The 23781-nt window shown below is 35.3% G+C and overlaps 1 protein-coding gene across 1 annotated transcript in view; it reads left to right on the forward strand.

The window, feature by feature from the left end:
• EXOC5 (exocyst complex component 5) overlaps positions 1 to 23781 on the forward strand; it is a 73555-nt gene that overhangs the window by 38847 nt on the left and 10927 nt on the right. The window contains exons 6-13 of the mRNA XM_037832635.1: positions 954 to 982; positions 2250 to 2359; positions 3704 to 3748; positions 3849 to 3989; positions 4984 to 5066; positions 6104 to 6313; positions 7899 to 8046; positions 20193 to 20301. Of these exons, the coding sequence (XP_037688563.1) occupies positions 954 to 982; positions 2250 to 2359; positions 3704 to 3748; positions 3849 to 3989; positions 4984 to 5066; positions 6104 to 6313; positions 7899 to 8046; positions 20193 to 20301 (875 nt within the window). The remainder of the gene's footprint in view (positions 1 to 953; positions 983 to 2249; positions 2360 to 3703; positions 3749 to 3848; positions 3990 to 4983; positions 5067 to 6103; positions 6314 to 7898; positions 8047 to 20192; positions 20302 to 23781) is intronic.

A 23781-nucleotide genomic window follows, 5' to 3' on the forward strand; every position in this document is an offset into this window, starting at 1 on the left:
CATCTTCTCCCACCCTGCAGTACATACTTCACTTGCAATTTTGTTTTAGCCTCTAAACAAGCCTTGAAGTTGAATATATATCCTATTCCGATTTAATTTTTTCACACGGATTGATATGGTCTTATATGTACCCTGGTACCTACTGTGACTTTGATATATCCTATTTGTGTAACTTGAGTTTTTCTTTCCTGTTTCATCTGTCTTTGGCATCTCTTTTTGCCAACCACTCAACTCTCTTTTCAAACTGACTGCATAGGATCTCTCAACATTAATTTTCCATGCTATGCATTCTCCTTTGATATTAGAGATTTGAAAATTTTCCAGTGTATGGTAGATGTGTATTTTAGTTTTTGACTTTGTGAAGATCTTGTGGTTACTCTTGCTAAGCATATTGCTGGATCCTTTTTACAGCCTTTATTTTTCTAGTTTTAAAATAATTCACTTTTATATACTTATTTTTTACTGTTTTCCTTTTAAATAATAATAATGAAACTTCATTTCATTAAACAATCACAAGAGGGGGGGGGAGAGAAAAATGTCAAGTGAATTTAAAGTGCTACTGAACATGAGTAAAGACAATAACTCAGTGTTCGGACTGACGTGTAGTTAGAGCCTCATGCAGAACTCCTCAAATTGCATGTCCCTCTTTAAAAGAGAATTGGTTATTCAATCTGAATTTTCTAAATGAGAACCAGCTACCTCATCTGAATTGTCCAAATTCAGTTTTGTCACCTGGCATGTTCCCTGTCAGTACTCTTTATCCTTAGGCTTTTTTTTTTTTTTTTTAATAGCCTTTTTATTTTATGTTAGTTTTAGATTTATAGAAAAGTTGCAAAGATAGTGAGAAGGTTCCCATATAGGCCAAACCCAATTTCCTCTTTTGTTACCATCTTACATTATTATGGTACATTTGTCACAAGTAATGAACTTCATCATTGGTATTTATATTTCAGATTTTCAGAAGTGAAATCCAAGATTGCAAGTAAGTGAGGTTCTGTTTATTAAAAATTTTTGAATAGGTAACAGAACTACTTGTGTAAAAGGGGGAAAAAAAAAAGCAAAACATAGAGGAGGAGATATTGGGAGCAGTATCATCTACCTCATCCCTGAATTTGATTCCCATCCCTGAAACAACCATTAACAGTTTCTTGGGTATTCTTCCGGAATATTCTATGGATATGCAAGCACAGGACATAAGTTATATGTGTGTGTGTGTGTGTGTGTGTGTGTGTGTGTATGGGTATGTATATGTATATATGTGTATATAGTGTGTGAATACATTTATCTGTATACATATACACATGAGTAAATAGAAACACACATAAATACCCACACACATATCTGTGTTACTCCTATCTCATTTATTTTTAAATAATTGGTAGCATACTATACAAATAGCTTTATACTTTGCTTTTTAAATTTAATAATGTATATCTTGAAGATTGTTTTGTGTCCATACATATATCTCTAAAAAGGTAAACTCATGAACAGTTCAATATCTGTTTAATTCCTTACATGGCTAGTTTGCTTCTTGCCAATGTTTGTGTTACATTTTAGCCTAAATTCCAGGTTTCTGGAAAGACCACTGTGTTTGCTTGCTCCATGGTAGCCTGGATCACTGTTTGGGAAGATTCATAGAAGAGTCATAAAACCACCTATTGTTCCAAAGTTCTTAAAATATGGATGACATAGATAGTTGAACTTCCTTGGAATGCTGTTAATTGATATAGATTAGTCCAAAGTTCAGATGTCCATTCAGAACTATACTAGCCCCAAGAATGTAGTGAATCAAATCCCACTTATTGTCTTGGGATGAAATTTGATGCTTCAACCAACTATTGTTCATGATAGAGGCGTCTGAACTTTAGTAAAGTTTTCATAGTCCTCCTTGCCCTTTCCATAGCTTCAGCTTTCAGATTTTTCCTATTTTTTACTGTCAGAAATGGTGTCTAGAGGTTTTTTCCCCCAGTTGGCTGCTGTTTTTGAGAATCAGACTATGGGGGAGCTCAGCTGTTGTAGCAATTTAGAAGATTTTTGCATCTTCAGAAATAAAGATTATAAACCACAGTATATTATAGGAGTTAGGCCCACTATATTCTCATATTGTTTTTGTAATTCTTTCAAAAGTGGGCTAGATCTGTACTCATTATATTTGTAAATATATAATGTAGATATAATTCAGATACTTGTATATAACTTGATACCTCATGTACCTCATTATAGCTGGTTGAATTTCTTTTTCTTTTTAGGTAAGTACCATGATTTAGAATGTCAACTGATTCAGGAGTTTACTAGTGCTCAAAGAAGAGGTGAAATATCCAGAATGAGAGAAGTAGCAGCTGTTTTACTTCATTTTAAGGTAAATAGTTTTTTAAAAAAACAAACAAAACCAAGAAGACTAGTCTTCAAGGCTTTATCTGTTATGGTCTCTGATTTTCCCCTGTTAGTTAATTTTCATTGTTTTGAATAGTTTAAATATACATTCTCTATCTCTCCATAAATGATCTTAAATGTTAGGTATTTAATATTATTTAAATAAGAATTATATTCAATTATCTTAATATTTTATGAATGACTCTTTTATTTAGTTTGATGTAGAAAACCATATTGTCTTCCTTTTTGTTTGTTAATGTATCTTTTCAGTCAGATGTGTATAAGTCAAAAAGCAAAAAAGATTGACTGTAAATATTTGGAATTTATGAACAAGAATTAGATGGAATGTGACTAGTGAAATTAATTGTACAGAACTAATAACCTAATATAGATGCCTTTCCCCAGTTACTTTCTGTAATGAAATTGATCAGCTGGATCCTAGTTGGACTTTAGACAGAAAGAAGGAGATCCTCACAGGGATCTCAGATGATAATACAAAGGAGTGTTGATTCTATGATCATGGAACTGTCTTCCTGGAATTTGAATTGAGGAAAGAAGCCCTGTTAGGATTTCTGCAAAGGTGTTTAAAGAAATTGTATCTCCTTCAATCTGCATCTTCATATTTATATCAGTTAGGGAAATGGAAGCAGTTTGTTGGACTTTTTATTGAAGCAACATATCTGAATGAGTAGTGAGGGTGGTTCTTGAGACAACGGTATATTTTGCTTGCTTTACTTATTTTTAGGTACGATTTGTTAATAGGCAAATTATATGTAGCTCATATGAGCTTACTATTTCAAATTATTTTGTTTTAAATACACTTTGTTAGAATGGACTCAATTAAAGAAGTATATTTCCAGGCTGCCGGATGTAAGGCTCACACACAGCTCTGTCCAGATTCTAGCAAGGGAAGGCAATTGCTTTGAATCTAAGAGAGGAAAGAAGTCAATTATACATAAAACCTTTTCTCAAGACCATGAATATTTGAGCATGTGTGCATGTGTGTTTTGTAGTTTAAAGGTGATGGCTAGGTGATCATATGGCAGATATTGAGGAAAAATTTCAGCTATACCTCAGCTTCCTTCTTTCTGTCTAAAGTCCAACTAGGATCCAGCTGATCAATTTCATTATAGAAAGTAACTGGGGAAAGGCCTCTATATTAGGTTATTAGTTCTGTACAATTAATTTTATTTAGGTTATTAACTATTACTATTGACCATTCACCAGGACACAAACCTAGCTTTATTATATGTAACGCTTTTTTGTATTGAGGTTATTTTTAAAATTTAACCAGGACAGTGATAATAATGTATTTCTTTACTTTTTGTAGGGTTATTCCCATTGTGTTGATGTTTATATAAAGCAGTGTCAGGAGGTAATACCTTATTGAATTTTATTTTATTTTATGCTAATTTGTGTTTTAAAAACCATTTTAAAACTGTATATTTACTATGTAAAATGCCTCTGCTCTTTAGGGTGCTTTCTTGAGAAATGATATATTTGAAGATGCAGCAGTACTCTGTCAACGGGTGAACAAACAAGTTGGAGATATCTTTAGTAATCCAGAAACAGTACTGGCTAAACTTATTCAAAATGTATTTGAAATCAAATTACAGGTAATTTTAAACAGTGACAAATTAAGTAATTCTTAAGGCAATGTGGTTTTTTCCTATAATTTAAAAGTTCTTAAAAATTAAGTTTACTTACATAGTGACCTTAGAAATAGTAATCTACTTATGCATTAAGGGGGAAAGTGTGCCTATATCATGTTGTTATGAAATGTTGTGTTCACCAAGAAAAGGTGTTAATTACTAAGTGTCATCAAAGCATGTGCTTGAAATTTGTGGAGTATAATAGTAGTAATAGAGTGTAGTAGGATAGCCTTAGATTTTATTTTTGATCCCCACTGTGACCAAGAGATGGCATTTGTGAAATTGAACCAGAATTACAAGTGCAGTCTATAGAATTTTTTTATTATATGGTACTAACATGAAAAGGAAAAAGCAGGAATGTAATTTTCAACCTTGACTTGCATGGCACTAGACTTTAAAGCAGGATTTCCTAAACTGTTTACTACTGGATTAAGCAGCATTAGATGTGTTTGTTTTTTAAACACAATTCAGGACTTTTAATAATCTTTAAAGGTATATTATGTATTGTGATTCTCTGGGAGTGGGATGTAATATATAGCATTTCCTAAGTTTACTGGCCATGGAATCCTAGTATAGAGTAATGCCTATGTGTGTTAACCAGACCACGGTTTTGGGAAATGCTGCTCTAAAGAATTTACTTCATTGATAAAGCCTTCGTTTTTTTGTTGCTGTATCTCATGAAACAGGATAGGCTGGTTTCAAAAGAAAAGGTATTTCTATATTCGTAATACTTTTCCCAAGAGTTATATAGTTCTTCTATAGTTAATGTCAGATGCAATAAAAATTGAAAACCTGCTTTCTTATTTTTTATGATTGGTCTTTTTCTGTGCATTGCCTTTTTCATTGGATTTTAAATCAGAACAGTTCAAGAATGTGGAGTAATTTTAGAGGAAAAATATATCTTGAGAAGTTACAGAATTTAATATTTGACAGAATGTTGATTTTTTTTTTCTTTTAGAGTTTTGTGAAAGACCAATTAGAAGAATGTAGGAAGTCTGATGCAGAACAGTATCTCAAAAATCTCTATGATCTATATACAAGGTATATTTTTAATTATTAAAATATTATAATATGTGTCATATTTTCTTTTTATAATAGGAAATGGGGACATATTCAGGTATTTTAGAATAACAGTATGTCAGTTAGCAGTATACCTTTTAGCACTAAAAAATGATTAGCTGTAAGACTAGTATTGTACAAGAGCAGCATAAATTAACTTGAGGAACTAGATATTATCCTTCATAGTAATGGAGTACTTTAATGAAACATAAAACCTTATTTACTTTTTTTAAACTAAGATTTGAGAATTTTGTTTATGATTTTAATTATGATATAGTTTGCTACTTAATTTTTTTCTAAGAACTAGTATAATTATATTTATCTGCAGTTAAAACTTTGAAATTATGAAAAAAAGTAATATTCTTAATGAATGTCAGTCTCAGCCTTATGTCTGATGTGGAAATTTGTCTTGTGCGTTTGTAGGTGGCATTGTTACTGTTCAGATATTTTCTATCAGAAGCTTTTTTGGAGTTGTTTTTTTTTCCCCTTGACTTTTCTCAACCTATTGCTGTTCTTCAGTGTCATCATTTTGGGATGAGGGTTTTCAAAAGTAACCATTATCATGAAGTCCATCTCAGTAACAGCACTGTTGTGACCCTGTCTTCAACGATGGGAAATAGGAAATTAGAGGAAAGTCCACATGGACAAAGACAAAAGAGGGTGAAAAGAGAGTAAACTTCTCAGTGCTCTGACGTGGGTACCGTTGAAGCATACGTGAAGCCATTCTGCCATTGTCGCCATTTGTAGACTGGCTGATTGCCCCACAGTTTCTTCTCCTAGGTTATCTCTAGGAGTTTACAGCAAATCTCAAGCACAATGCTGTTTGTAATATTCCATTTTACCTTATATATAACCTGTAGAGCTGCTTTCTGCATCTTAATATACTCTCCTAAAGTTTAAAACATGATGGTTTAACAGAAGTCGTTTAAGTCACACTGTAAAAATGTATGTATACTCCTTAGTATTGTTACTATACCTAAAATATGCATTAATCTTTTTTCTCCCTTTTCCATGAAAAGAACCACCAATCTTTCCAGCAAGTTGATGGAGTTTAATTTAGGTACTGATAAACAGACTTTCTTGTCTAAGCTTATCAAATCCATTTTCATTTCCTATTTGGAGAACTATATTGAGGTGGAGACTGGTTATTTGAAAAGCAGAAGTGCTCAGATCCTACAGCGCTATTATGATTCAAAAAACCATCAGAAGAGATCCATTGGCACAGGAGGGTGAGTGTTTTGTTAAGTATTATAGTTAAAACTAGAGATATTAAGAATTTTATCATTTTGGACAAACTTGTCAAATATTGACTGTTATTTGGGTTATAATATGAAGAACTCATTTAACTCAAGTTGTGCACACCATGTATCAAAACCTGTCTCTTATGCCACGTATTAAAATGACCTAACACAACGTGATTAAAATGTAAAGCAGAAAACCAGTGTTACAAAGGGTTCCTTAGTTTCTTTCTTTCTTTTTTTTTCAGATTGAGTAAATTATTCCAGGTTATTGACAGGAAAGTCCATCATTTTGTTGTTGTTGCACATGTGAAATAAAACAGCAAATAAACAGTACACAATTTGGGTACCCTTAATTGTTGAACTTTTTGGTGATGAGCATAAAATTACTGAGTTCATGCCTTAAAAGCCTGTGATTATTCACATGCTAGAGGAAAATGATTTACAGTAAGGATTAGTGGTACTTCAGTTGCCCATATCTCAACTATCTAGAGTCCAGTTGATTCCAGAAGGAGACAGAATGACTTCTGTGGAACCATACAGTTAGAGTCTAGAGTCCACACACATAACCAAATCAGTTTCTTATTTCCCATTTTGTCATATATTAAATAATGATTGGGAGAGGTTGCAGTTAGGAGCAAGAGGTAGCATATGAAAGGCAGTAGCAAGGAAGGGAAGAGTAAACTAAAGAACACTCATAAGAATTTTTCTCAAAAAGTAGTTCGCAGTAGCCTGGAACTATATATTCTGGGAGCAAAGAAAAAAATCTGAAGTTCTAAAGAAACCACTATGTAATAAATGTTCAAAATGACCCTCAGTTAAATTATGTTTAAAAATCTTGTTTAAGGTAGTGAAGAAATGTACAATATGTTTAAATGGTTAAATATGTTTGAAAATAGTTAAAATGTTAAAGGTTTATTTTTTAAATACCTTAGGAATACTATTAATGTATTTTAACAAAATAGCATGCTGCTTTGACTAATGTCCTTACACAAGGACCTCATAAAAAACAACAACAGAACAGTAAATCGATGGAGAAGTTAAAGAATTCCATACTAGATACATAAACTCAACCTCAACTTTTTAGAAGAAACACTAGGAATGATCAGATTATAAGATCAGTGAAGGTAAGATCTGGCAAAACCAGATCTTGTAGCACCAGATGAAGCCTCAGATTGACACTTGCCACAGTCTTCCATGAAACAGCCTATCACAGTAGTGGCAGTTTTGTTTAAGTTTTATTTTTAAACAGGATCATTTAGTTGTCTGGAATATTAACTTACTGAAATAACTCACTCCTGAGGAAACCACACAAATAAGGAGTTTCTGATTATACAGTTAGAGTTGGCAGAGCTGAAAGGATTTAGAGATTACTCACTCCAAATTTACTCATTTTCCAGATGAAAAGTCTTCTGTTCAGAGGTTGAGGCTTGCTTCATTTCATAGAAATGGTTACTAGAATTAGAACTTAGGTGTCTGGCCATTGCCCATTTTTCTTTCTTGTGTATACAAGTACTTGCAGTTGAAATCTGTGTATAGTAAAATGTTCTTTTTCATTTGCCTGTATGGTGTCCAGTATTCAAGATTTGAAAGAGAGAATTAGACAACGTACCAACTTACCACTGGGGCCCAGTATTGATACTCATGGGGAAACTTTCCTATCCCAAGAAGTTGTGGTTAATCTTTTACAAGAAACCAAACAAGCCTTTGAAAGATGTCATAGGGTAAGAGTTATTATAAATTCATTTTATTTATATATGGTTGTATATTTTAAGTTTTACCTTGTTTAAACCAATATAACTTTTTTTCTCATTTTTTTAATAAGATTGTTCACATACCATCTAATTTACCAAAAGATCCAAAGTGTACAATCAGTTGCCCATGGTACCATCATACAGCCGTGCATCCATCACCACAATTAGTTTTTTGTTCAGTTTTTAGAACATTTTCATGACTCCAGAAAAGAAATAAAGACAAAAAAAGGAAACTCAAATCCACCCATACCCCTAACAACCAATATAATTTTAAATTTAAATTAAGCAAGATATGAAAGGGAGGGATAGACTTTTCCCATAAAGAAATGGAGAATCAGGGAGAGAAAGAGGTTTTAAGAACATGGACATTAAAGGGAAATAGTGAAAAATTGACTCCATTAAATTTAGAATTTCTCTTCACAAAACTCACTTTAAACAAAGTAAAAGGTAATTCACAGCCTGCAAGAAGGTATTTGTAACAAGTTTACTAGCAGAAGATTATGTAAAACAATAACTGGCTAATCATTTTATAAAACATACCATATTCCAGGAAATATTCTAAGCACTTTAAGTATATATTAACTCATTTTAATTATCATAACCATTTTCTGAGATCATTATTATTCCTGTTTTACAGATGAGATACATAGCTCCTAAGTAGTGGAAAAGAGAGTTGAGGCCATCTTAATTTTTTACTTATATTGATTTATATGGTTTATATATTTATATTGAGGTGCAATAAATAAATATGAATTATAAATATATATTTATAAATCAGAAGACAAATCAAAGGATACACAAATAATTTATGGAAAAGGAAATGTAAATTGTCGGGAAGGCAATAATGAGGGAATTGAAACTTAAAATAGGGAAATACCATCTCATTCTCATTAGGTTGGCAAAAATCAAGAAGTCTGATGATACCAAGTGTTGGTAAGGATGTGGAGCAACAAGAATTCTCACATAGTGCTGGTGGGAATGAAAATCAGTACAATTAATTTGGAGAGTAGTTTGGTACTTCCTTAGAGAAACTCCTATTATGCATGTGACATGTCTAACATCCATAGTGGCATTGTTTGTCATGGTGAAGTTAGAAGCAAATGAAGTGTCTTATCAAAAAGAGAATTGATGAATGAACTGGTATTGTTCATAGTCTAGAAAACTAAACAGTTTAAATGAGCAAACAGTTATATGCATCAACATGAATAAATCTCGGAAATACAGTATTGAATGAAAAGAGCAAGATGGGAAAAAGATATATTCACTATAAAACCTCTATATAAATTTTAAAAAGTAAAACTGCTGTATTTTTGTTTTGTGTGTGTGTGTATGTGTGTGTGTTCAAACACAAAACATAAAGCCTGGGAATAATAAATTTAGAATCGTGATTGCCTTGAAGGAAGGATACTCAAGGGATTTGAACTCTGTGTGTGTGTGTGTGTGTGTGTGTGTGTGTGTGTGTGTGTGTGTGTGTGTAGTTGTATTCCTACCCCCTTCACCCACCTGCTGCACACGCACACCCCAAAATGAAAAAAAAATCTGAAGCACAGGGGGAAAAATGTTAAGATTTGACACATCTGGTTAGGTGATGGGTACCTCTGATACAGGAATTTCTATTCTTTTCTGACCTGGAAGTGTATTACAATATTTCTCAAGCCTCAGATCCTTGAAAATGAAGGTGCCAACATTTTTGTTTATTACTTGAATTGTGACACTTAGCACTAAATTATGACCTTCTGTCTGGAAAATCACAAGATGGAAATTCAATTCAGGGCAAACTGATCCAACAAACATTATTGTCTATTTACTTTGTACCAGTCACTGTTTTAAACACTGAGGACATAAATATGAATAAGAGAGGTATGTTATTTTTGAATATGGGGAAAGGAGGTAGACATATAAAGAATTAGTACAAAGTAGGGGTACACTGCTGAAACCAAAGAGTAAACAGCTGACTGTGTCTGGCTAAGGAATTAGGGAAAAATATTTATCAGGAAAGGTTTCAGTAAGTAGAATTCCATCAAGAGGATGATTCTGGAAGGCTGTGTCAGGCAGAGAAAACAATACATTTACAAAGACATGTACAGAAATCCACCATGCATAATGAAATGCTTGAAATATGGGTGCATGTGGGGAGAGTAGTAGGGGAGGAAGCTAGAAAGGTAGATAGAAACTCTTTGTATATTATGCTTATCCTTATAGGTGATGACAGAAGATTTAAAGGGTATTAAAAAAGGCAAATCAGATCGGTAGGTTTTCTATTTTTAAAAATAACTTTATTGCAATATATTGACATTCAATAAATTGCATATGTTTAAACTGTAAAATTTGATAACTTGGTAAATTAGGTGTACCTTTATGAAGTTATTATTACAATCACAATACTGAACAGATCCATCAGCCCTAAAAGTTTCCCTGTCCCCTTTTTAAAATCCCTAATTCCCTCCTTCCCACTTCCATCTTCAGGTAACCACTGATCTGCTGTCACTATATATTGGTTTATATTTTCTAGAATTTTATATAAGTGGGATCATACAGTAAGTACACATTTTTTGGTTTGGCTTCTTGGACTCCGGCATAATTATTTTGAGATTCATTTATGTTGTGTGTATTAGTAATTTGCTCCTTTTTTGGGGGGAGTGGTATTTATTGTAGGGACATGTCACAATTTGTTTATGCATTAAACTATTGATGGATATTTACATTGGTAGTAGAGTTTGACTATTACAAAGATGTTGTGAACATTGATGTACATGTCTTAGTATGTATACGTGCTTTCATTTCTCTTCGGTAAATACTTAGGGTTGATATGGCTGGGTTATATGATAAATGATTGTAACTCGTTAAGAAACTGCCAAACTGTTTTCCAAAATAGTTGTTCCATTTTACATCAGCAGTGTCAGGTTTCAGTTGCCCCTCATGGTTGCCAGCCCTTAATAAGATCAGTCTTTTTAATTTTAGACAATCTAATAAGGTGCAGGGGATATCTCATTGTGGTTTTAGTCTGCATTTTCCTAACAATGACGTTGAACATCTTCTCAGGTACTTATTTGCCATCCATATATATTTGGTGAAGTATTTATTCAAACATTTTGCCTCTGTTGTTAATTTGTTAATTGTGTTCTCTTTTTTTAAATTATTGAGTTTTTAAAATATATTCTGGTTACAATTTATCAGATATGTGATTTATAAATGTTTTCTTTGAGTCTGTGACTTGTCTTTTTATTCTTTTAACAGTATTTCAAAGAATAAAAGTTCTTAATTTTGATGAAATCCAATTTAATAATTTTTTTTCATGAGTGGTGCTTTTGGTGTCTTATATGAGAAATCCTTGCCTAACCGAAGGTCACAAGTATTTCCTATGTTTTCTTCTTCTTTTTTTTTTTTTGTTCCTGGCCTTTTTTTTTTTTTTTTTTTTTTTATTTTGAAATAAATTCAAAGTTACAGGAACAGTTGCAAAAATGATACAAACCCCATACACTGCATACCCTGACCCCCCTCCCCCGATACCCCAATCTATCAACTTTAACATGCTGTCACTCCCCCATTTCTTTCTTTCCGTCCCTCCCTGTGTATCATCCATCATCTATTGCGCTGTCTTCTGAACATAGGAGAGCAAGCTGCACACATCCTTGAACAAACACTATAATTCACATGTACAATTGCCGTGAACAAGAACATTCTTTTATGCAATCCCATTAAGTGCAGCTAAGAAGTTCAAGAAATTCTACATAGATACAAAGCTTACATTCTGTATTTCCTTTTTTTTTTTTTCCTATGTCCCAGCTGTGTCCCTTTGAGCCTCCTGTCCTCCATCCTCAGATCCCATCCAGGACCATCCTTGGCATTCAACTGTCATCTATTTAGACTGTCTTTTTTTTTTTTTCTATTGTGGAAACATATATACAGCCTAAATCTTCCCATTCCACCCCCTCCCTAGCATTCCATTAGTGGGATTAATCACATTTAGAATGTTGTAATGCTATCACCTTCCCACCATCCATTACTAGAAATTTCCCTTCACCTCAAACAGCAACCGTACACTCATTTCTTAACTCCCCATTGCCCCTTCCCCCACTTCTCATAACCCATACTATACTTTTCATCTCTATGGTCGTATTCTCTGATAATTTCTTTGTGTTTACTGTGGGGCTTAAATTTAACCTCTTAAATCCATAATAATCTTGGTGTTCTTTGATACCGACTTAACTTCAATAGGACCCATAAACTATGTTCCTATTCTCCTCCAATCCCCTGCCTTTTGTAGTTCTTGTCAAAAATGACATGTTTTACATTGATTCCAAAACCACTGATTTGTCGTTAGAGTTTATGTATTTTATATCCTGTAGGAAGTAAATAGTGGCGTTACAAATCAAAAATTATTGACTTCTATTCATATTCCATTGTGGTCAGAGAATGTGCTTTGAATATATTCAATTGTTTGTTGTTGTTTTTTTTTTTTTTTAATTTATTGAGGCTTGTTTTATGTCCCAGCATATGGTCTATTCTGGAGAAAGATTCGTGATCACTAGAGAAAAATGTGTGTCCTGGTGATTTGGGATGTAAGGTTCTATATATGTCTGTTAAAATTCTCTATATCTCTCCTTTCTTTGTTTCTCTGTTGGTAGGGCTCCTTTAGTATCTGAAGTAGGGCACGTCTTTTATTGGCAAAGTCTCTCAGCATTTGTTTGTGAAAAATTTAAGCTCTCCCTCAAATTTGAAGGAGAGTTTTGCTGGATAAAGTATTCTTGGTAGGAAATTTTTCTCTCTCAGAATTTTAAATATGTCATGCCACTGCCTTCTCACCTCCATGGTGGCCGCTGAGTAGTCACAAATTAAGTCTTATGTTTGTTTCCTTTGTAGGTGGTGAATTGCTTTTCTCTTGCTGCTTTCAGAACTTGTTCCTCCTCTTCAGTATTTGACAGTGTGATCAGAATATGTCTTGGAGTGGGTTTATTTGGATTTATTCTATTTGGAGTTCACTGGGCATTTATGCTTTGTGTATTTATATTGTGTAGAAGGTTTGGGAAGTTTTCCCCAACAATTTCTTTGAATACTCTTTCTAGACCTTTACCCTTCCTTCCCCTTCGGGACACAAATGAGTCTTAAATTGGACATTTCTTTTATCTATCGTATCCCTGGAGATCCATTGCGAGTTTTTTGGGGGTTTCCCCCCTTCTTCTCGGTGCGCTCCCTAGGAGCTGAGGTTCAAACCTTCGCTAAGCTTGTTAGAGTATCCAGAGGCTGGGTAAGGGGGCCAACAGTCGTATGTCCAAAGATCAGCTATGTTGGATTTACTCTTGCAATCTTATGTCCTTATTCTGTGCCATGTTCTTCTTCATGTCCTTTATTTTTTTTTGATTGCTAAAATTCATGTGTTTATTTTTCTGACACATTTTTTTAATCTTCATTTTATTGAGATATATTCACATACCACACAGTCATACAAAACAAATCTTACATTTGATTGTTCACAGTACCATTGCATAGTTGTACATTCATCCCCTAAATCAATCCCTGACACCTTCATTAGCACACACACAAAAATAACAAGAATAATAATAAAAGTGAAAAAGAGCAATTGAAGTAAAAAAGAACACTGGGTACCTTTGTCTGTTTGTTTGTTTCCTTCCCCTATTTTTCTACTCATCCATCTATAAACTAGACAAAGGGGAGTGTGGTCCTTACGGCTTTCCCAATCCCATTGCCACCACTCATAAGCTACATTTTTATACAATTGTCTTCGAGATTCATGGGTTCTGGGTTGTAGTTTGATAGTTTCAGGTATCCACCACCAGCTACCCTAATTCTTTAGAACCTAAAAAGGGTTGTCTAAATTGTGCGTAAGAGTGCCCACCAGAGTGACCTCTCGGCTCCTTTTGGAATCTCTCTGCCACTGAAGCTTATTTCATTTCCTTTCACATCCCCCTTTTGGTCAAGAAGATGTTCTCCATTCCACGAAGCCAGGTCTGCATTCCTTCCTGGGAGTTATATTCCATGTTGCCAGGGAGATTCACTCCCCTGGGTTTCTGATTGCATGTAGAGGGAAGGGCAGTGATTTCCCATTTCAAGTTGGCTTAGATAGAGAGAGAGGGCCATATCTGAGCAACAAAGAGGGATTCGGGAGGAGACTCTTAGGCACAATTATAGGGAGGCCTAGCCTCTCCTTTGCAGCAACAGTCTCCCCAAGGGTAAAACCTGTGGTAGAGGGCTCAACCCATCAAACCACCAGTCCCCTATGTCTGTGGTCATGTTAGAAACCATCAAGGTGGGGTAGGCCAATACCCCTGCATTCTCCACAGGCTCCTAAAGGGGGCTCTACATATTTTTTTCCTTGTTTTTTTTTAACTTTTTTTTTTTTAAATCAACTGTATGAAAAACAAAAACATTAAAAACATTAAAAAAAATAATTAAAAAAACATACAATAAAAGAACATTTCAAAGAGACCATAACAGGGGAGTAAGAAAAAGACAATTAACCTAAGATAACTACTTTATTTACAACATGTTCCTACTCTACCCCAAGAAAGTTACCTAATATAGCAACATTTCTGTGAACTTGTTCCTACTATACCCATCAGAAATTAACAGACCATAGTCATTCCTGGGCATTCCCAGAACGTTAAATTTACCCACAATAGCTTATCTGTTCTTCTTGGATTATTGTTCCCCCTTCCTTAATTGCTCTCTATTGCTAGTTTGCCTACATTCTACATTATAAACCATTTGTTTTACATTTTTCAAAGTTCACATCAGTGGTAGCATATAATATTTCTCTTTTTGTGCCTGGCTTATTTTGCTCAGCATTATGTCTTTAAGGTTCATCCATGTTGTCATATGTTTCACGAGATCATTCCTTCTTACTGGCGTGTAGTATTCCATCGTGTGTATATACCACATTTTATTTATCCACTCATCTGTTGAAGGACATTTGGGTAGTTTCCATCTCTTGGCAGTTGTGAATGATGCTGCTATGAACATTGGCGTGCAGATATCTGTTCGTGTCACTGCTTTCCGATCTTCCGGGTATATACCGAGAAGTGCAATCGCTGGGTCAAACGGTAACTCTATATCTAGTTTTCTAAGGAACTGCCAGACTGACTTCCAGAGTGGCTGAACCATTATACAGTCCCACCAACAATGAATAAGAGTCCCAATTTCTCCACATCCCCTCCAGCATTTGTAGTTTCCTGTTTGTTTAATGGCAGCCATTCTAATCGGTGTTAGATGGTATCTCATTGTGGTCTTAATTTGCATCTCTCTAGCAGCTAGTGAAGCGGAACATTTTTTCATGTGTTTCTTGGCCATTTGTATTTCCTCTTCAGAGAACTGTCTTTTCATATCTTTTGCCCATTTTATAATTGGGCTGTCCGTACTATTGTCATTGAGTTGTAGGATTTCTTTATATATGCAAGATATCAGTCTTTTGTCAGATACATGGTTTCCAAACATTTTTTTCCCATTGAGTTGGCAGTCTCTTTACCTTTTTGAGAAATTCCTTTGAGGTACAGAAACTTCTAAGCTTGAGGAGTTCCCATTTATCTATTTTTTCTTTTGTTGCTTGTGCTTTGGTTGTAAAGTCTAGGAAGTGTCCGCCTAATACAAGGTCTTGAAGATGTTTTCCTACATTATCTTCTAGGAGTTTTATGGTACTTTCTTTTATATTGAGATCTTTGGTCCATTCTGAGTTAATTTTTGTGTAGGGTGTGAGGTAGGGGTCCTCTTTCATTCTTTTGGATATGGATAGCCAACTCTCCCAGCCCCATTTGTTGAAAAGACCATTATGACCCAGTTCAGTGACTTTGGGGGCCTTATCAAAGATCACTCAGCCATAGATCTGGGTGTCTATCTCCGAGTTCTCAATCCGATTTCATTGATCTATATGTCTATCTTTGTGCCAGTACCATGCTGTTTTGACAACTGTGGCTTTATAATAAGCTTCAGAGTCAGGGAGTGTAAGTCCTCCCAGTTCGTTTTTCTTTTTTAGAGTGTCTTTAGCAATTCAAGGCATCGTCCCTTTCCAAATAAATTTGATAACTAGCTTTTCCAAGTCTGCAAAGTAGGTTGTTGGAATTTTGATTGGGATTGCATTGAATCTGTAGATGAGTTTGGGTAGAATTGACTTCTTAATGACATTTAGCCTTCCTATCCATGAACATGGAATATTTTTCCATCTTTTAAGGTCCCCTTCTATTTCTTTTAGTAGAGTTATGTAGTTTTCTTTGTATAGGTCTTTTACATCTTTGGTTAAGTTTATTCCTAGGTACTTGATTTTTTTAGTTGCTATTGAAAACGGTATCTTTTTCTTGAGTGTCTCTTCAGTTTGTTCATTTCTATCATATAGAAGCATTACTGACTAATGTGCATTAATCTTGTATCCCGCTACTTTGCTAAATTTGTTTATTAGCTCTAGTAGCTATATCGTCGATTTCTCAGGGTTTTCCAGATATAAGATCATATCATCTGCAAACAATGACAGTTTTTTTACTTCTTTTCCAATTTGGATGCCTTTTATTTCTTTGTCTTGCCGGATTGCCCTGGCTAGCACTTCCAGCACAATGTTGAATAACAGTGGTGATAGAGGGCATCCTTGTCTTGTTCCTGATCTTAGAGGGAAGGCTTTCAGTCTCTCACCATTGAATAGTATGCTGGCTGTGGGTTTTTCATATATGCTCTTTATCATATTGAGGAAGTTTCCTTCAATTCCTACCTTTTGAAGTGTTTTTATCAAAAACTGATGTTGGATTTTGTCACATGCTTTTCAGCATCTATTGAGATGATCACTTGATTTTTCCCTTTCAAATTGTTAATGTGTTGTAATACATTGATTGATTTTCTTATGTTGAACCATCCTTGCATGCCTGGAATGAACCCCACTTGGTCATGGTGTATGATTTTTTTAATGTGTCTTTGGATTCAATTTGCAAATATTTTGTTTAGGATTTTTGCGTCTATGTTCATTAGGGAGATTGGCCGGTGGTTTTCCTTTTTTGTAGCATCTTTGCCTGGTTTTGGTATTAGATTGATGTTAGTTCCATAAAATGAGTTAGGTAGTGTTCCATTTTCTTCAATGTTTTGAAAGTGTTTAAGTAAGATTGGTGTCAGTTGCTTCTGGAAAGTTTGGTAAAATTCCCCTGTGAAGCCATCTGGCCCTGGACATTTGTTTGTGGGAAGATTTTTGATGATTGATTGGATCTCTTTGCTTGTGATGAGTTGGTTGAGGTCTTCTATTTCTTCTCTAGTCAGTCTAGGTTGTTCACATGTTTCCAGGAAATTGTCCATTTCCTCTACATTATCCAGTTTGTTGCCATACAGTGTTCATAGTATCGTCTTATAATTTTTTTAATTTCTTCGGGATCTGCAATTATGTCACCCTTTTCATTCATTGTTTTGTTTATAAGGGTCTTCTCTCTTTTTGATTTTGTCAGTCTAGCTAGGGGCTTGTCAATCTTGTTGATCTTCTCAAAGAACCAACTTTTGGTGATATTTATCCTCTCTATTGTGTTTTTGTTCTCTATGTCATTTATTTCTGGTTTGATCCTTGTTATTTCTTTTCTTCTACTTGGTTTAGGATTGGTTTGCTGTTTATTTTCTAGCTTATTTAGTTGATCCATTAGTTCTTTGATTTTGGCTCTTTCTTCCTTTTTAATATGTGTGTTTAGTGCTATAAATTTCACCCTCAGTACCAATAATAAATTTCCCTCTCAGTACCAATAATATATGCGTTTAGTGCTATAAATTTCCCCCCCAGGACCAAGTGAAGTCCTTATCTCTAATTTATCAGATCTACAGCTTCATGGACTACACTTTCTCTAACTAACCAGTAGGTGGCATCCACGAGCCACTTGTTCTCCACAAGCCAGTTCTCACCTGCTTTGCCTGTGTGGTGAGTGGGGGAGTGAGTCTTGTGGGGTCCATTTGGTGTACAAAGCTTGCGTGTGTAGTTGGTGTTGCCCGCCCTGTATATGGGGCGTGTTTCTGGGCAGTCAGGGAGGGGGGGTGGCTCTAACAATCAAATCTCCCTGGTGATCCTGGAGTTTTAAAGCTGCTGCAATAGTCTAATCCTTCAGTTCAGTCCTGCCACAGTTTGTCTCTGCCACTGACCCACAAGTTCTTGATATTGGCGTATGGCTCCTGAGACTTGCTAGTGGGTCCCTCTTCCAGGCCGTGCACCCCCTGATCCTCTGTTGAGGGATGACTGTGCTATGTCACAGGTGAGTGCCGTCCCCCCAGGGCGGTTCTGAGCTGCTGGGCTGTGTAGGGAGGCTCCCAGTCTGCTGAAATGATGGCTGAATGGGGCTTTGTTAATTCACACTGCTCCACCTTCCCAACTCTGGGACAACTAGCTGAGGGTGCAGGGCAGGCTAATGTCTACGCCCAGTTTTGTGTTGGGTGCGTGTTATTTGAAGCACTTCCGTCACACTGGGTTGTCTGGGGCAGCTCTGGGCTTTGGTGGTGGCTACGGGCAGGAGTGTTTCCTGTCCACCAGGATGATGGCTGTGAGCAGACACCCTCCTTTTCATGGGAAGTTGTGGTGTTTAGTGAATTTTCTCAGCCACTGGATTATTGCCTTTTGTCTCAGAGCTCTCTTAGTTCTGCTCTTGTCTTGACCTGCCCAAATTGCAAGCCTTGAGGCTTTCTGTATTGGGCTTCTTAGAGTAATTGTTTTAGAAACAGAAAAAAAAAAAAAAAAAAAGGCCCTCCTCTCAGATCTAATGGGTTATTGAAATGCTAAGAGACAAAGCAATTAGGGCCATTAAGGAAAGATCCAGGGGGCAGAGAGATCAGTTTTTCTGTGGGGTTTACACGTGAGCCTCAGGGCCTGAGCTCTGCCCTTCCCCTTTCTATGTTCACCAGAACTCCAAAAATCCTCCGCTTTTATTTTGGAGTTTTTCTTGCTGTTTTTTGCTATGCCTGTTTCCTCTCTGCTGGCCTGGCTTCTCTCAGATTCTCTGGTGTCTGGTCTCAGTCTGTCTATGGTTGGAATTTGGATTAGTAGAATGAGTTTCCGATAAGAGCTGCCACTACAGTTCTCCCTTCTCCTTCCCAGTGCTGACGGCCCCTCCTCCCATGGGACTGAGTCTTGTAGGGAGGGGCGCGGGTCCCCTGGCCGCAAAAACTTACAGATTTCGCTGATCTCAGCAGTTTGATGTGTTCATGAGTGTTGTATGAAGTATGCCCAAAGTCAGATTGCTCTGTGGTGTCCAATCCACGCAGTTCCTGGCTTTCTACCTACTTTCTTGGAGGAGTAACTAAAACATACAGCTCACCAATCCGCCATCTTGCCCCGCCTCCACATTAACTTCGAGAATAACTTTTAAGGAGGATATCATTATCTCAGCATAACTACTAGTAATTCTTGTACTGAGTAGCTAGTTAATCAGCAGCAACAGCATAAAAACATTTCTTGTGTGATTACTGTGTGCCAAACTGTTAAAAACACTTCACGTGCATTTTCATATTTTATTCTCACCTCAATTCTAAGAGGTAAGTTCTGTTAATATTATTCCCATATTACAGGTGAAGGAATTAAGACTTGTTGGGGTTAAAAAATACATCATATGTCACTCAATCAGGAAGTGATGAAGCTGGGATTTGATCCTGTTGTATTTTATAGTACCTCTCCTACTGATTTACCTACTCCAAACCCCTAATAAAATAAAGCATCTTTTTGTTCTGAGTTTTGCTAGCCCTTGTTCACTGGCTCTCAAACCTTTTTGGCCATAATCCATAATAAGAAATACATTTTACATAGCAACCCAGTATTATATGTATGTATATGTGTGTATATATAGTGTGTGTGTATATATAAATTTGATGAAATGTATTTACCTTTATTGTGTTATTACTCTTTATTTTTTATTGGTTTTGTCTTTTCTCTCTCTTTCATGTCACAATCCACTAATGAATTGCAATACAAATTTGGAAAACATCTAAGCTAAGCCAAGAGAGTTGTGGACAAATATAAAGCATTATAACTATGTGTGTATGAGAGAGATGTTTTATCATTTTGATACCTGAAGTACTATGGTTTATTCAAAACTGATTGCTAAAAAATATTGGCCTTTTTAAAAGGTGGACTTGAGGAGTGATGCATGTGTTTTGTGTTTTTAAAGCTCTCTGATCCTTCTGATTTACCAAGGAATGCCTTTAGAATTTTTACCATTCTTGTGGAATTTTTATGTATTGAACATATTGATTATGCTTTGGAAACAGGACTTGCTGGTAAGTATATTTTTGTTACACTTTCTGTCCAATTCCTTTTATCCTGCTTGGTTCGACTATTGGCATAATGTTGTTCTAGATAAAGCTACATAGAATTCATTTCTTTGTAACGAATAATGCTTTTTGAGCTGTAACAAGGATTTGCCAGGTACGGAAAGCTATGCAAAGATGCAATTCCCTGTATTGTTTACACTCAGCAGAACCGGGTAGGCTACATAAGTTACTGCAGTGTATGGTGGAATATATAATTCTGTAGCTCATGAAATGTTAAGGAAGCAGAAATGAAAGCTAGAGCAATTCTGGTTGGGAGAATTAAGTTGTAAGGTGTAGAAAGGAAAAAGAAAATATTCAAAATAAATCTAGAAAGAAATAGATTCATGTTTAAAATTTTCTTTTGCTTTTGTCTTTTGGGTTTTGCTGGTATTAATAGGATAATAATGACCTCTTACCTGAGTTCCAGTCTCATTAATCTAATTGCACACTTGATCTCTCCACCTGTATGGTCAGTGCACATCTCAAATATAACATATCCAGAATAAAATTCTTTATCTTCCCCCTAAACCTATTCCTCTCCATTTCTTCCATGCCTCATTAAAAGGCCTTACCATCTGCTAGTTGCTCAAGCTCAAAACCCGTGAGTTGCCTTAATTCTTCATCTTCATCAACGTTGATAACTTAATCATCCGCAAATTCTGTCAGTATACTTCTAAACATAACTTGAATTCATCTACTTTTCATCATTTCCACTGACGTCAACACTACTTTAAACATTGTCTTCTTTCTCCACTCCTAACTGATTTCTCTATGTCCATTCTTGCCTCCTCAAATTACTGATGCCATACAACAACTAGTTTATCACTCTCTTATTATCAGTCAGGGTTCTCCAGAGAAATTGAACCAGTAGGAGAGTATACACACATGCCCACACACATATAGATATATACTTACATATACACATATACAGATTTATTTGAAGGAATTGACTCACAAGATTGTGGGGGCCAGCAAGTCCAAAATCCATAGGGTAGGCCAGCAGGCTAGACACTTGGGCAAGAGTTGATGCTGCAGTCTTGAAGCAGCTTTTCTTCTCTGGGAAACCTCAGTTTTTCAGGCCTTCAGCTGATTGTGGATGTTAATAACATTTACAAAATACCTTCACAGCAACACCTAGATTAGTGTTTGATTAAGTAACTGGGTTCTGTAAGTCTAGCCAAGATGATGCACATGACTTAACAATCACATGTTCATTTAAGTCCCTTTAGTGACTTCCCATTTTACCTAAAAGGGAAAACAAGAAAACTTTACAGAAGCTTGGATTACAGGGCCCTATGTGATCTGCCCTCTTATGTATTCATCTTTATCTCATATTACATTTTCCTTCAAGGCCCCAGCCACTCTGACCTTCATTCTTTTTTTTCACTCAGATTCTTTGCACTTGGTATTTCCCTATCCCAGACTTTTTCCTCAGCTCCTATCATGGCTGACATTTCAGATTTTTAATCTCAACTCAGATGTCACCTTCTCAGAGAGGCCTTTGCTGACCAGTCTAGCTAAAGTAGCCTTCCTCTTTCAGCGCATTTATTCATTATCTCATCACTGAATTAACTTTTTTATAGCACTTATCAAGTGTAAAATTTTTATCTGTTAATTGTCTGCCCACACTTAGCAGAATTTATTCATTCAATAAATATTATTAAGTGCCTACTCTGCACTCAAGAAACTTACGTTATTTTGGAAGAGATTGACAATAAGCAAATGAATAAAAAGTGCAGTGAAGAACAGTAAATCTTTATAAGGGAACAGAGTGGAAATAGGGATGTGGGCAAAGAGTTCAGAGACAGAGGGCTTTTTAAGAAAGGGTGGTCAGAGAAGGCCTTTCTGAGACCCACAAACCAGAGATCTGAATAAAGAGAAGGAGTAAACTGAATATTTGGAGACAGGGTAGAGAGAATTGCATGTAAACTCATGAGGATGGGAATCTTTTCTGTCTTATCATTATATTCTAACACCTAAAAAGCACATAGTAGATGCTCAGAAAATCCTTGTTAACTGTGTGTATAACATCATTCCATAAGGTTTTAAACATTGAAGCAAAATTACCTATAATTTCATCACCTTGGCTCAACTGTGGTTTATTCTTACCTAGTTTTTTTTACATAGTTGTTCTCATGGTGTAGCTAGGCATTTGTATCCTGCTTTTTTTTTTTTTTTAAACTTGACTACAGCACACTGTTGATATCAAGTATTTAACATTTGCCATTTGCAAATGACTTGATGGTGTATAACATGTAATTTGGACTAGAATAGTACTCACCTCAAAGATATTAAGAAGATAATGAACAAAATAGTAACTAACATGAATTTGGATCTGTGTGGTATGAAGGATTTGTTAATTTAGTTAGTATGGAAACCTAATATCTTCATTTTAACAGCATTCTCAATTTGAAATTTCCTTGTACGATGGAGCATTCCCTTATAGTCATGAGCATTTTTCATGCAGCCATTTAGTTAGTACCCATCCCCTATTATTAGACATCTTGGATCTTTTCAGGTTTTTAGTAATACAAATAATGCTGCAGTGAACATTTTTATAGAGCTTAGAGTGCTCTCCTTATTTTGAATTATTTGCTTTGCATAAAATCCCAGAAATAAAATTATCATGTCAAAGTATTTTGCCCATTTTTTGCTTTTAATTTTGATACATATAAACTTTTTTCCTAAAAGTCCCCCCACTCCCATCAATTTACATGGCTACTAGCATGTATATGTGTGCCAGTTTTCTGCACATCATTGATATTCTCTAAAAACTTTAATAATTTAGTGGTCAAGAAGTTTCATTTCTTTTGTTAATAACAAGGATTATTGTTTTCTGTGTGTGTACTGAGTTTATTTTTTGTCTTGTAAGTTCCTGTGTTGGAGTTTCTAGTTTTCTTACTAGTTGGTGATTTTGTCTTTTGTGGGGGGAAAAACACCTTTCTTTGCAATTTTTAAAACTTTTCAAAAATCATCATCCTTTAGAGGAACTCTATACTAATAAACTTTTATTTTCTCATTTGTTGGGCATATTTTTTCTAGTTTCTTGTGTCTTGTAATTTTGACCAGAAACAAATATCTAGAACTAAAGGAAGAAACTGAAATCTAGAAAGGTCAGCTGACCTTTTTGGGAGTCAGAATGTGGAGTGATTTGAAAATCCAGAATTTATTCTGTAGATAATGAGAAGACGAGTGGAGATATGATGAATGAAAAGTTTAAGGCTAAGTTTAGGCACATTACTATGGCAAAAGTATATATGAGATAAAGGGTAAAAAGACTTGAACCAAGAAGACCAATTAAAAAACAGATTTTAACTGTTAGCAGAAATAATGAGGCCTGATTATAAGAATAATGGTAGAAGTATATTGATGGTTCATGTGAATAATTGGGACACCATAGAATGGGGGGAAAGGTGAAGGATAAGGTCAAGTCCAAGACGGTCCATA

Source organism: Choloepus didactylus, chromosome 4, assembly GCF_015220235.1.
Source record: "Choloepus didactylus isolate mChoDid1 chromosome 4, mChoDid1.pri, whole genome shotgun sequence".
Taxonomy (NCBI): Eukaryota; Metazoa; Chordata; class Mammalia; order Pilosa; family Megalonychidae; genus Choloepus; species Choloepus didactylus.